Source organism: Stegostoma tigrinum, chromosome 10, assembly GCF_030684315.1.
Source record: "Stegostoma tigrinum isolate sSteTig4 chromosome 10, sSteTig4.hap1, whole genome shotgun sequence".
NCBI lineage: Eukaryota > Metazoa > Chordata > Chondrichthyes > Orectolobiformes > Stegostomatidae > Stegostoma > Stegostoma tigrinum.
The window spans coordinates 31,156,686-31,170,695 of NC_081363.1; the positions used below are offsets into that span (position 1 = coordinate 31,156,686).

At 44.0% G+C, this 14,010-nt stretch overlaps 1 protein-coding gene across 6 annotated transcripts in view; it reads left to right on the forward strand.

The window, feature by feature from the left end:
• The window catches only part of rtn1a (reticulon 1a), a 192,608-nt gene that overhangs the window by 48,783 nt on the left and 129,815 nt on the right, over positions 1 to 14,010 (forward strand). For 3 of the 6 annotated variants that reach the window (XM_048538010.1, XM_048538012.1, XM_048538014.2), the window contains exon 2: positions 13,124 to 13,162. The exons of the other annotated variants lie outside the window; for them this stretch is intronic. In XM_048538010.1, the coding sequence (XP_048393967.1) occupies positions 13,124 to 13,162 (39 nt within the window). The remainder of the gene's footprint in view (positions 1 to 13,123; positions 13,163 to 14,010) is intronic. 6 annotated transcript variants of the gene reach the window in all.

A 14,010-nucleotide genomic window follows, 5' to 3' on the forward strand; every position in this document is an offset into this window, starting at 1 on the left:
AACAAGGTGCAGAGCTGGATGAACACAGCAGGCCTAGCAGCATCAGGGGAGCAGGAAGGCGCCTGCTCCTCTGATGCTGCTTGGCCTGCTGTGTTCATCCAGCTCTGCACCTTGTTATCTAAGCATATGAAAATGTTTTTTTTTAATAGCAACAATTTTTGTTTTTATGTGTTTGGTTTACTGATGCAGAAAATAAAACAAAGGTTTAGGTTTCATTCTGGATCTCACTTGTTCTAACATCAACTGTGGTCACAATTCCAGAATTTTGAAACCAAATTCCACCATCTACAAATGTGGGATTTGAACCCAGGGTGTTCTCTGGTTCTCTGGATTTTCAGTCCAGCGACAATGCCGATGCACCACAACCTCCCCTGGATAGGGCTTTAAACTAATTCGTGTGGCAGAGGTGCAGGTATGTTCAGTTGCCTGAAAAATTCGTGGAAGAAAAGAAAAGCAAGGGAGGGTTCAGCAGAGGTTAAAGTTTCCAGAACAAGTAGTGGGACAGAGGGTCAATAATCTAATTGCAGGCAGAGCAGATAAGAGGACAACTATGAGAAGGGAGCAGACAACACAGGGTTAGTGGTCTTAAATGCACAGAGACTATGAAACCAGGCAAGTGAACTTGTAGCACAGAGTGAAATTGGTAGATATGATGTTGCCGGTATTACAGGGACATGGCTGCAAGAGGATCGAGTCTGGGAAATAAATATCCAAGGATAGACATCATATCAAAAGGACAGTCAAATAGTTGGAGGCATGGGTTTCCTTATTAGTCAGAAAACAAATTGATAACAAGAAGTGATTATACAGGCAGAAGACATAGAAGCTGTGGAGGGTGAGGAACTGCAAAGGAAAAAGACCCTGATGGGAGTTGTGTACAGGCCTTCTAGTAGTAGGCAGGATGTGAGGAAGAAAATAAATTAGGAGATAGGAAAGGCACTATTAGAATAATGATGGGAACTTCAATATGCAGGTGTGCTGGGAAAATTCAGAGAAAACAAAGTGTGAAGCTGGATGAACACAGCAGGCCCAGCAGCATCTTAGGAGCACAGAAGCCGATGTTCGGACCTAGACCCTTCATCAGAGAGGGGGAGGGGTACAGGGTTCTGAAATAAATAGGGAGAGAGGGGGAGGCGGACCGAGGATGGATAGAGGAGAAGATAAGTGGAGAGGAAAGTATAGGGGAGGAGGTAGGTCAATCTGGGGAGGATGGACAGGTCAAGGAGGTGGGATGAGGTTAGTAGGTAGGAGATGGAGGTGCGGCTTGGGGTGGGAGGAGGGGATAGCTGAGAGGAAGAACACGTTAGGCAGGTTGGGACGAGCTGGGCTGGTTTTGGGATGCAGCGGGGGGAGGGGAGATTTTGAAGCTTGTGAAATCCCTATTGATACCATTGGGCTTCAGGGTTCCCAAGTGGACTATGAGTTGCTGTTCCTGCAACCTGTGGGTGGCATCATTGTGGCACTGCAGGAGGCCCAGGATGAACATGGCGTCTAAGGAATGGGAGGGGGAGTTAAAATGGTTCGCAACTGGGAGGTGCAGTTGTTTATTGCGAACCGAGCGTAGGTGTTCTGCAAAGTGGTCTCGAAGTCTCCGCTTTGTTTGCCCCAATGTAGAGGAAGCCACAGTGGGTACAATGGATACAGTATACCACGTTGGTGGATGTGCAGGTGAACATCTCCTTGATCTGGAAAGTCATCTTGGGGCCTGGGATGTGGGTGAGGGAGGAGGTGTGGGGGCAGGGGTAACACTTCCTGCGGTGGCATGGGAAAGTGCTGGGTGTGGTGGGGTTGGAGGGGAATGTGGAGCAGACAAGGGAGTCCCGGAGAGAGTTGTCTCTCTGGAAGGCAGACAAGGGTGGGGATAGAAAAATGTCTTTAGTGGTGGGGTCAGATTGTAGATGGCAGAAGTGTTGGAGGATGATGCGTTGTATCCAGAGGTTGGCGGGGTGGTCATTGAGGATGAGGGGGATCCTCTTGGGGCGGTTGTGGCGGGGGCAGGGTGTGATGGATGAGTTGCGGGAAATGCGGGCAACATGGTCGAGGGCATTCTCGACCACCGCGAGGGGGATGTTGCGGTCCTTGGAGAACAAGGACATCTGGGATGTACGGGAGTGAAATGCCTCATCCTGGGAGCAGATGCAGCGGAGGCAAAGGAATTGGGAATATAGGATGGAATTTTTGTAGGACGTTGGGTGGGAGGAGGTGTATTCCAGGTAGCTGTGGGAGTTGGTGGGCTTGAAATGGACATCGGTTTCTAGGTGGTTGCCTAAGTTGGAGACAGAGAGGTCCAGGAAGGTGAGGGATGTATCGGAGATGGCCCAGGTAAATTTGAGGTTGGGGTGGAAAGTGTTGGAGAAGTGGATGAACTGTTCAAGCTCCTCTTGGAAGCACGAGTCGCTGCCGATACAGTCATCAATGTAATGGAGGAAGAGGTGGGGTTTGGGGCCAGTGTAGGTATGGAAGAGAGACTGTTCTACATAACCTACAAAGAGGCAGGCATAGCTTGGGCCCATGCCAGTACCCATGGCCACCCCCTTTGTCTGTAGGAGGTGGGAGGAATCAAAAGAGAAGTTGTTGAGGGTGAGGACGATTTTGGCTAGGCGGATGAGGGTGTCGGTGAAGGGGGACTTGTCGGGTCTGTGGGACAGGAAGAAGCGGAGGGCCTTTAGGCCATCTGTATGGGGAATGCAGGTGTATAGGGACTGGACGTCCATGGTGAAAATGAGTTGTTGGGAACAATGGAATTGGAAGTTCTGGAGGAGGTGGAGGGCGTGGGTGGTATTGCAGACAAAAATCGGGTTGGTAGCTGATATAAAGAAAAGGATTTTTGTGGGACGTCTACAAGATTTTTTTTTGGAGCATCTAGTGGTACAGCCCACTGGGGAACGGGCATTCCTGAAATTAATGATGTATAACAAGGCAGGCTTGATTGGGGTTTGAAAGTGAAGGAACCCCTTAGTAGGCAGTGACCATAATATGCAAGCAGAGGTAGTACCGAAAGTAGTACAGTGCTAGTCTGAGGCAGCCGAAGAGCTCCTGTGGATCTGCTTGGAATCAGTGGACTGGTCCATGTTCAAGAATTTAGTGGTGAACCTGGATGTATATGCTACCATTGCCACTGACTTCATTAGCAAGCACGTAGAGGATTGCATGCCAAAGGAGGCAATCTGTATATTTCCCAACTGGAAACCATGGATGAACCGGGAAATCCATCGCCTGTTTAAGACCAGGCATGCGGCATTCAAGTTGGATGATCTGGACCTTTACAGGAATTCCCGAAACAACCTCTGGAAGGCCAAGAGGCAATACTAGACTATGTTAGAGATTCAAACTAACCACATGGACACCCACTAACTGTGGCAAGGCCTACATGACATACGGGCTACAAAATGACGCACAATAGTAGGCAAAAAAATACATCCCTCCCTGATGCGCTCAATGCTTTTCATGCTCATTTCAAGCAAAAGGTCAGTGAAATGGTGTCGCCTGCCCCAACAGCTCTGGATGCATCTCTTCCCTCGGTCACTGCTGCAGATGTCAGAAAACCCTTCTTGAGGGTGAACCCATGGAAAGCAACTGGCTCAGATGGAGTCCCCAGCTGTGCATTCAGATCCTGTGTGGACCAGCTGGCAGGACTATTCACTGACATCTTTAACCTCTCCTTGCTACAATGTGAAGTCCCGCTACCAAAAAGACATACAAGGTGTCCCAGGGGATATGGAAAATGCCATTTGAAGGCAGATTCATTGCTCACGATCACTTATTTTACAGCACTCCTAATTATCTCTTGAGGATAGATTATTTAACTTGCCCAATGTGGTGCTCTGTTCTCAGGGCCTCTGAAAGTTTGTCTCAGGGATGTCCTGGCCTGCTGTGGATAGAACATATACATACTGTCTCCACTTCTTGGGACTTTTTGTGCTGTGTTGGAAACCCTTAAGCCCTGCTGTTTCCATTTGATGCATTTTTATATCCTTTTCTACATCAGAATGAGTTGGACAACTTGTTCTAGACACTGTATATTACCGATTTACTAGGTGCAGGTTGTCTTTAAGTAGTGTGGGCGAGCACAGTGAATGGTGAAAACCTTTTCTGGGCCCCCTGATTTGGCATGTTGCTATTCAACAGCATATTTAGCACTGGCAGCACTGCAATCATGTTAATTATCAGGCAGCTTGAAATTGACGAACCTATTTGATTTTTGAGAATCTATAGTAGATAAAAGTGAAATCAGTGAAAGTACCATCGTATATTTAAGTTTTCAAAAGGCATTTAACAGAATGCTATGCGACAGTTATATGTTACACAAAGTAAGGGGCTACGTGGGTTGAGGTAATCTATTGGCATGGATAGAGGATTCGTTAAAGGACAAAATTTGAAGCTTGGAATTAGCTGATGACAGGTCGGCAGGTGCTTACCAGTGGCATCTCACAATAATGAATGCCCTTGCTTCAGTCTGTCTTATTGAATTAGAAGAAAGAACCAAATGTAAAGTATCCATGTTTGTTTTGGTTCAAAGCTAAATGGAAAGATGAGCTCTGAGGAGGGTGGTAAGGGGGAAAAAATATCTGATCTCTGCTGCTTCAAGTGAGGTAAATAACACTAAAGAAGATAGCAAGGTGTGGAGCTGGAGGAACACAGCAGGCCAGGCAGCATCAGAGGAGCAGGAAAGCTGACGTTTCGAGTCTGGCCCCTTCTTCTGAAGAAGGGTCCCAACCCGAAATGTCAGCTTTCTTGTTCCTCTGATGCTGCCTGGCCTGCTGGGTTCCTCCAGCTCCACACTTTGTTATCGCAGACTCCAGCGTCAGCAATTCCTACTGTCACTAAAGAAGATGGTTGTGCTTGTTGGTGGAAAATCATTATCAGCATTAGAACATCACCACAGTCAAAAGTGTTCTTCAGGAAGGTGTCCAAGGCCCAAAACATGAACAGGCAAATTAAGAGCAGAAATTAGCTGGTTGTCTTTACCACCACCAGTCCCCTAACACACATGCACGTGCGCGCGCGCACACACACACACACACACACACACACACACCCTATTTAAAACTGTATGCCCTAGTCCATGTCAGTCACACAAATGGAAGTATCCTTTCAGCCTCCATCCTATTAAGGCAGCTCAGATTTTTATTATTTCGATAAGATCACCTCTCATTCTTTTAAACTCCAGTAGATACAGACTCAACTTATCCAACCTCTCCTCATTTGATTACTGCTCTGAGTCAGTCGAATTAACCCTCTCTGATCTGCTTCTAACTTTTTATATCCTTGCTTAAATATGGAGAACAAAACTGTACACAGAACTGCAGATGCAGTCTCATAAACATTCTTTAAAACTGTAGCAAAATATACCTTCCATTGTGTTTCATTCTGTGTGCACTAAATGATGACATTTTAATTACTTTCCTAATTGCTTGCCTACCTACATACTAACTTTGTGATTTATGCACCAGGTCCCCAGATCCCTGTTATCGCAGAATTTGGCAGTCTTTTTTTTCGTTTAAATAGTAGTCTGCTTTTCTACTTTTTCTGCCAAAGTAGACAAGTTCACATTTTCTCACATTGCACTCCAATACCAAGTCTTTGATCACATGTTTAACCCATCTGTATCCTTTTTCAAGATAACAAATTGTGGAGCTGGATGAACACAGCAGGCCAAGCAGCATCTCAGGAGCACAAAAGCTGACGTTTCGGACCTAGACCCTTCATCATCTAGGGTCTAGGCCCGAAACGTCAGCTTTTGCGCTGCTTGTCCTGCTGTGTTCATCCAGCTCCACACTTTGTTATCTTGGATTCTCCAGCATTTGCAGTTCCCATTATCTCTGTATCCTTTTGCAGACTCCTTACGTTCTTTCACAGCTTATTTTCCAACCTAACTTTGTTTTATCAGCAAGTTTAGCAACCATGCAATTGTTCCCTTCATATAAGTCATTGGTGTAAATTTTAAATAATTGAGACCAATTATTTCCTGCTAAATTTTCTTTTCATTTGCAAAGGCCTCTAAGGTCCGTGCACAGCAACACCCTCCAGAACTGGAAGTAAATGCTGCAAACTGCTTTGGCACGCAAGACCCCAAAACTGATTCCCCTCCCCCCACCACCCCAAGCACACCACAAGTCACATGTCACCAACCTAAAAATGACCCATTTATACCTACACTGTGTTTCCTATTAGTTCATTAATCCTCTATCCATGCTAATTTGTTATCTCCTATAACTTGAACTCTTATTTGGTCCCACTACAGTTCATAAAATAAGACTTAAAGAAAATTGTTACTACAGAACTAAGGCAACACCTTACATACTAATATTGTGAAGCGCATTTGGCAGGCATGAAGGTTGAACACTAAGGATCCACATTATCAGAAATAAATAGGGAAGCACCTTGCAAACGTTTAGGTCTATATCAGCCTTAGGAACAGACTAGAGAGTATAAACAGTTTCCCATAGATTGGATAGGAGAACTGCAAATGGAAGATTTCTGTTTATTTACATTTCATACTTGTACAATAACGTATACATGTAAATGTTGATGATTTTCTGTATATATCAGACAGATGTCAGACTGAGATCAAACAAACTTGGGGCACAGAGGTGGAGCGCAGTGTATTAGAGATCTATTTAGCCAGTCTAAGACTGAGATTGTTTGTTTGTTTGAATAAACATAAATCAACCTGCAAACCTGAGTCCTGCTGTGGTGTGTGTAAGGCAAATGACCACAACAGCAATAAACTTTAATCTGGCATCTTGCCAAATGCCTTCTAGATACTCATCTTTGTAGTACCTTGAGAAGAAGTTGCTGGGGGTCCTTTGTGTTGCTCCAGGATGGTATAGGTGAAGACCTTCCCACTGCAGCTCGCTGTCCCACACCGTACAGGTACCAGTGCTCCAGTAAGTGTCAAGCAACGTTTGCACCAGCAAATGTCAGATAGTAACCATCTCAAGCAGGGGAGAATCTGACCATCACCCCTTGACATTCATTGGCATTATCATTACTCCTCCTGCCACTATTAACATCCTCACTGTCATTACGTTTACACAGCGGCAGAAGGGAGAGAATGCTCGGTCAGGTTGGTATCTGTTGACCTGTAATGAACTGCTGCTGCTTTTGAGTTATTTGCATTGCCCATGTATATAGCTGCACAAGATTAAGAGTTGTGAAGTGGAGAAGGGCATCTAATGTTAATGTGATGACTAGCTATGATTGGTTGCCCTTTGAGAAGGTAAGAGGGCCAATGGTGAGTTAGCCATTGCAGAATTCCTGGCAGCATCTGTGAAGGAGAAAACAGAGTCAATGTTTCGGGTCCGGTTATCCTTCCTCAGAACCCGGACCCAAACATTAACTCTGTTTTCTCCTTCACAGATGCTGCCAGACCTGCTGAGCTTTTCCAGCAACTTTTTTTTTGTTCCTGATTTACAGCATCTCCGCAGCTCTTCTGGTTTTTATTGCAGAATTCCTACCCTCAGACTAACTCTTGTAGTCACAATGTTTAAATGGCTGATCTAGGTCAGCTTCTGATTGGTTATTATCTTAATCAAACCATTTAGAGATGCAGTTACATAGCTGTGAAGCATGCGGGAATTGAACCTAATCTCCTGGCTCAGGGTAGTTTACACTAGCCCCCCCCTTCCCCCGTTTAAGAGCTGATGTAGCATGCTTCAGATATTTTTAATCAACTTGTTAAGATTTGCTATGATACATCCCTAGTGGGACATAAGCCCAGGCCTTTCAATCCAGAGGTACGGTTACTACCACTGCACTACAGAGATTTAGCAGTTTCTGGTTAGTAGTAAGCCCCAGGAAGTTGAACACCCTTTTAATTAGTTGGTGATTCAAGAACAGGACTAGCAGGTGATTTTGACACCTCTAAGAGGCTACAAACCCATCAATTTACCAAAATTGAGTGGTTTGAATTTGCCTATGGGTTCACATCCACCACATATCTCCGAGTTGGCAAATATTGACAGAAACTAGAATGGAACTAGAATCCTGAAATCAGTTCCACCCACTCTTTTTAAACACCTCCAGAGTTGACCCAACTTGCCAAAAGTCTAGGCACTGCTCTTATAGTTTTACACTTATATTAGTTAATCCTGAACTGTGATTTAGATGTCCATTTTCATAGGCTATTGAGTTTCATACCTGATGTCCCAACTTTCCATGATGTATAAGCACTTGAAAACCAACCTATCGAAGGTGATTATTTGTTCAGTATCAGCAACCTTCGTGACCTGTGGATAGAGGTACTTATCTATCATGATCACATGAGATGTACAGATAATTGGCCATGTGCTGCAATTTTAACTTGATAGATATTAGCCAAATGGTTTTCTCACCTGCAATAGAACACATCTATTTGATTTTACTGATCAGATTTAAGTGAGTTTCTTCCTGCAGATTGTAGGAAATGCTCTTATTATTCATAATTAGGAATGACTTCACAATTAAGATAGTAAAACTAAAATGCTATCCGCAGTATGTGTACAGAGAGAAAAACGAGTTCATGATTTGAGTCCATTATGACTTCTTCAGAACAGGATGATAAGAAAACCAACAGATCGTATGAAGTAAAAAGAAAGTGTTGGGGTGGGGTGGGGAGAAGTGAGGAGAGTAGGAACGAGTGGGACAGGGTGTCCAGCATAAAAGGCAAGGGGCATACTAATGGTAGATAGAGGAAGAATATAAATGAAGAACAGGTGGTATTTGCAGAAGATTGGTCAGTTCTTTCAAGAGGTGCTTAAGACACTTGGAGAATTGGTATTGTGTGTGTGTGTGTGTGTGTGTGTGTGTGTGTGTGTGTGGATATATGTGCACACTCAGGGGTGGTGGTACAGGAGAAGGAAACAAGATAGTAATCAAAATGGAGGATAAAATTTATGTTCTTTAGTTGTTGAACTCAGAGTTAAGCCCTGAAGCTGCAAAATGCCCAAGTATTGAATTAGGTGCTGTTCATGAGCATCATTGGAACATTGCTGCAACACTAGGACAGAAGAGTTCTCATGAGACCAAGGTGATGTATTGATGAAGGAGAACATGGGGATCACTGCTGTGGAAGATGGCATCATCGGAGCAGATGTGGTTGTGGCTTACTTTTTGCTCGACTGGATTCTTTTTGTCCTTTTCCCTTCCTCACCATGGTTAACAGAGCCTTCAACAGTGTCAGAACCATTTCCCACACTTCTTCGCTTAGTCCATCTCCTCACTCCCTCCGCCATTATGTTCTACCTCACTAAACCTTAACATTCAAATGATTATCCTCCACTATTTCCATCACCTTCACAAGATGCACCACCAAGCCCTCTCCTGTTAGTATTGCACAGGGAGACTGTGTTGTCACAGTAACATTCTGGTGCAGTCCTCTATTCTCCCACCTCCCCTTCACCACCCCTCCATGGGACCTTTCCGTGCAATCACAGAAGGTATTACACTTGCTTCTTTATTTTTTTCACTCTCCAAGGTTCCAAACACTTTCAATGTTAACCGGAGTTAGTTGTACAACTTTCAGTTTAATTCTGTATATGCTCTTCACAATGTCATGTCCTGCACAGGGGTGAGACCAAAAGTTGATTGCGTGACCACTTCTTGGAACACCTCTGCTCTGTCTGCAAGAATCGTCCTAACCTTCTGGTCTGTTGCCATTTCAGCACCTTATGTTGCTGTCATTTCAGTCTTAGGCCTGCTGTAGTGCTCCATTGAAGGCCAATAGAAGCTGAAGGAACAGTGCCAAGTTTTTCTGCTTATGTACTTAGCAGCCTTCTAGTTTCGGTGATAAGTTCAACACTTCAGACCATGAACCAGTAAAACTCAGAGGAAGAGCAGGCAGGGTGTGGTTGCTGATCAAAGTGGGCCTGGTGAGCTGAAGTAAATCTGTTTCAACACAGTAAGTGTAACAGATAAAGCAGGTGAATGTAGAGCTTGGATTAGTACTTGGAATTATGATGTTGCTGTAACAGAGACTTGGTTAAGGGATGGACAGGATTGGCAGCTTAATGTTCCAAGATACAGATGTTTCAGGCAGGATAGAGGGGGGCTGTAAAAGGTGTGGGGGAGTAGCACTACTTGTTAAGGAGAATATCACAGCTGTACTGCAGGAGGACACCTCAGATGGCTCATACAGTGAGGCAATATGGGTAGACCTCAGGAACAGGAATGGTGCAATCACAATGTTTGGGTTTACTATAGGTCTCCAACAGCCAGCGAGAGATAGAAGAACAGTTATGTAGGCAAATTTTTACAAGATGTAAAAGTAACAGGGTTATTGTCGTGGGTGATTTTAACTTCCCACATATTGACTGGGGCTCACTTAGTACTTGGGGCGCAGCTGGGGCAGAGTTTGCAAGGAGCATCCAAGAGGGCTTCTTGAAACAGTATGTAGGTAGTCCAGCTAGGAAAGGGGCTGTACTCGATGTTGTATTGGGGAATGAGCCCAGTCGGATGGTCGACGTCTCAGTAGGAGAGCAGTTCAGGAACAATGATCACAATTCAGTAAGCTTTAAGGTACTGATAGATAAAAATTGGTGTAGTTGTCTGGTGAAGGTTCTAAATTGAGGGAAGGCTAATTACAACAAAATTGGGCAGGAACTGAAGAATGGATATTGGAGTCAGATGTTTGAGGGCAAATCAACTTATGGTATATGTGAGGCTTTCAAGTGTAAGCTGCTGGGAACTCAGGACCAGCATGTTCCTGCAAGGATGAAGGATAAGTAAGGCAAGTTTAGGGAATTTTGGATAACGCAAGATATTGTGAGTGTAATCAAAAAGAAAAAGGAAGCATTTATCAAGGCTAGAAGGCTGGGAACACCTATAAAAAGGCTGGAATTCATGGAAAGTCGGAAGAAACTTAAGCAAGGAATCAGGAGGGCTAAAAGGGGTCATGAAATGTCATTGGCAAATAGGATTAAGGAAAATCCCAAGGCTTTTTATACATATATAAAAAGCGAGAGTTTGGGAACAGGGAAGGGAATATATGTGTGGAGCCAGAGGAAGTGGTCGAGGTATTAAATGAGTACTTTGCATCAGTATTCACCATAGAGAAGGACTTGGTGGATGATGAGTCTGGGGAAAGGTGTGTAGATATTTTGGGTCAAGTTGAGATCGCAAGGGAGGAGGTATTGGGGGTCTTGAAAAACATTAAGGTAGACAAGTCCCCAGGGCCTAATGGGATATACCCCAGAATACTGAGAGAGGCCAGGAAGGAAATTGCTGCGGCCTTGAGGGAGATCTTTGTATCCTCACCGGCTACAGGGGCGCTCCCAGAGGATTGGAGAATAATCAATGTTCTTCCTTTGTTTAAGAAGAGTGGCAAGGATAATCCAGCTAATTACAGTCAATGGTAGGGAACTTACTGGACAGGATTCTTTGAGACAGGATTTACTTCCACTTGGAGATAAGTGGGTGTATTAGCGAGGGGCAACATGGTTTGGTGAAGGGGACGTCATGTCTCGCTAACTTGGTTGAGTTTTTTGAGGAAGTAACAAAGATGATCAATCAGGGTAGGGCAGGGGATGTTGTTTATATGGACTTCAGTAAAGCCTTTGACGAGGTCCCTCATGGCAGGCTGATACAGAAGGTAAAGTCATATGGGGTCAGAGGTGAACTTGCAAGATGGATAACAAGCAGGCTCGGTCCAAGAAGACAGAAGGTGGCAGTGGAAGAGTGTGTTCCTGAATGGAGGGCTGTGACTAGTGGCATTCCTCAGGGATTAGTGTTATAGATCGGTTGGTGACTTGGACAGAGAGATAGCAGATGGAGTTTAATCAGGAAAAATGTGGGGTGATGCAATTTGGAAGGTCTCATCGCGATGGAAAATATGCAATAAATGGCAGAACTCTTAAGCGTACTGATAGGCCGAGGGATCTGGGTGCACAGGTACACAGGTCACTGTAAGTGGCATCGCAGGTGGAGAGGGTCATCAACAAGGTATGTGGCATGCTTGCCTTCATCGGCTGACACATTGAGTTTAAAAATTGGCAGATAATGTTGCAGCTTTATAGAACCTTAGTTAGGCCACATTTGGAATATGGTGTTCAGTTATAGTCGCTACACTACCAGATGGATGTGGTCACTTTGGAGAGGGTACAGCAAAAATTTACCAGGATATTGCCAGGTATGAAGAGCATTAGCTATGAGGTTGGAAAAACTTGGGTTGTTCTCACTGGAACAACGGAGGTTGAGGGTTGACCTGATGGAGGTCTACAAGATTATGAAGGGCACGGACAGAGTGGACAGTCAGAAGCTTTTTCCCAGGGTGGATGAGTCCGTTACTAGGGGCCATAGGTTTAAGGTGCGAGGGGCAAGGTCTAAAGGTGATGTACGAGGCACAGTTTTTACACAGAGGCTGGTGGGCGCCTGGAACTCGCTACTGGGGGAGGTAGTGGAAGCAGGTACTATAGTGTGTTTTAAAGTGCATCTTGACAAATGCAGGAATAGGATGGGAATAGAGGGATACAGTCCCTGTTGTGACAGACAGCATGTCGGTGCAGGCTTAGCGGGCCGAAGGGCCTGTTCATATACTGTATTTTTCTTCTGTTCTTTGTTCTAACTGTATTGTGATTTGCCTCCTGATTGATGATTCCCTCTTCCTGCACCCTAACATCCTGGACCCTGCCCAGTGACTTGTTTGCAAGGATTTACTCTCGGCAGAGCTGACCTATTTTCTACAATTAACAACCACCCTTCATGTATATCACTCCTGTACTTATCACTAGCATTCCCCTTGCCTTTTGCTCTGGATTCCCTTACCTACTGTCATCCCACTTGTTCCTCCCGCTCCACTTTTACAGCCGAAAAGCCCAGTGGTTTTCCAACCCCCTTTAGCTCTGAAGAATCACCATTTTGGATTCAAAGCATTAACTCTGTTCCTGCCTATAAATGTTGCTAGACTTGTTGAATTTGTTTGTTTGTATTTCTTCTTCATGCACAGTACTTTGCTCTTGTTATAGGCATGGGCAACAAATTTTGTCCAGCCAGCCACCTAACATTCTGAGAAAGAATGAAAGAAAATTTATTGGTAAATCTATTGAAAACTAAATGTAACAAGGAGAACTGTGGACAAAATTATGTTTTAACATAAATAATATATTTACTTGTTTTACTGACTCTCTATCTCCATCCTTTTTTCCAGTCGGACATTCTCCCTTGATTCAGAATCTAAGTACAAAAGGTAACCGCGCACTTGTGCTGTAATGTAAATTCAGTTTCTGAAATATTATTGAGTTTATTCAATTTGTGACATTTCATTATAAAGCTAATAAGGAAAACAGCATAGTAATTAAAATGCTTCTAAGAATCTTATTTGCATAATTAAAAATCCACTGTATGCCTGTAAATTTATTGAGAAAAATGATATCTATGTAAACTAGAAACAATTCACACCTACTGTTATAATAAACAACAACGTGCATTAAACAATGGCTCAGTGCCTCCCCTTATATGTTCGTCTGAGCAGATAATAATGATTGCAACAGGACTAGACAGGGTAAACGCAGGAAGGATGTTCCCAATGACCCCGAAGGCCAGAACCAGAGGTCACAGTCTGAGGAACCTGCATAGGCATTTAGGACCAAGATGAGAAGAAATGTCATCACAGGGATTGGTGAGCCTGTGGAATTCTCTGCCACAGAATGTAGTAGAGGCCAAAACATTGTTTTTGAGAAGGAGGGAGATCAAATTCTTTGGGCTAAATAGATCAAAGGGGATGTGGCAAAAGTAGCAACAGGTACTGAGTTGGATGATCAGCCATTATCATATGGATTGGTGGAGCAAGCATGAGTGACTGAACAGCTTATTCCTGTTCCTAACTTCTAAATTTCTTTGTTTGCAAGTCAGTCTACTGAATGTAGCATCAAATAAACCAATTGGCTTCAGTCAGTTCAAATAGTATCTACGAATATATCTATTCTCTCTTTTTTATGTTATTCGTTCATGGGATATGTGTATCACTATCATTTATGACCTATCCCTAAACTTACCACTGGACAGTTAAGAGTCAACCAAATTGCTGTGGGTCTG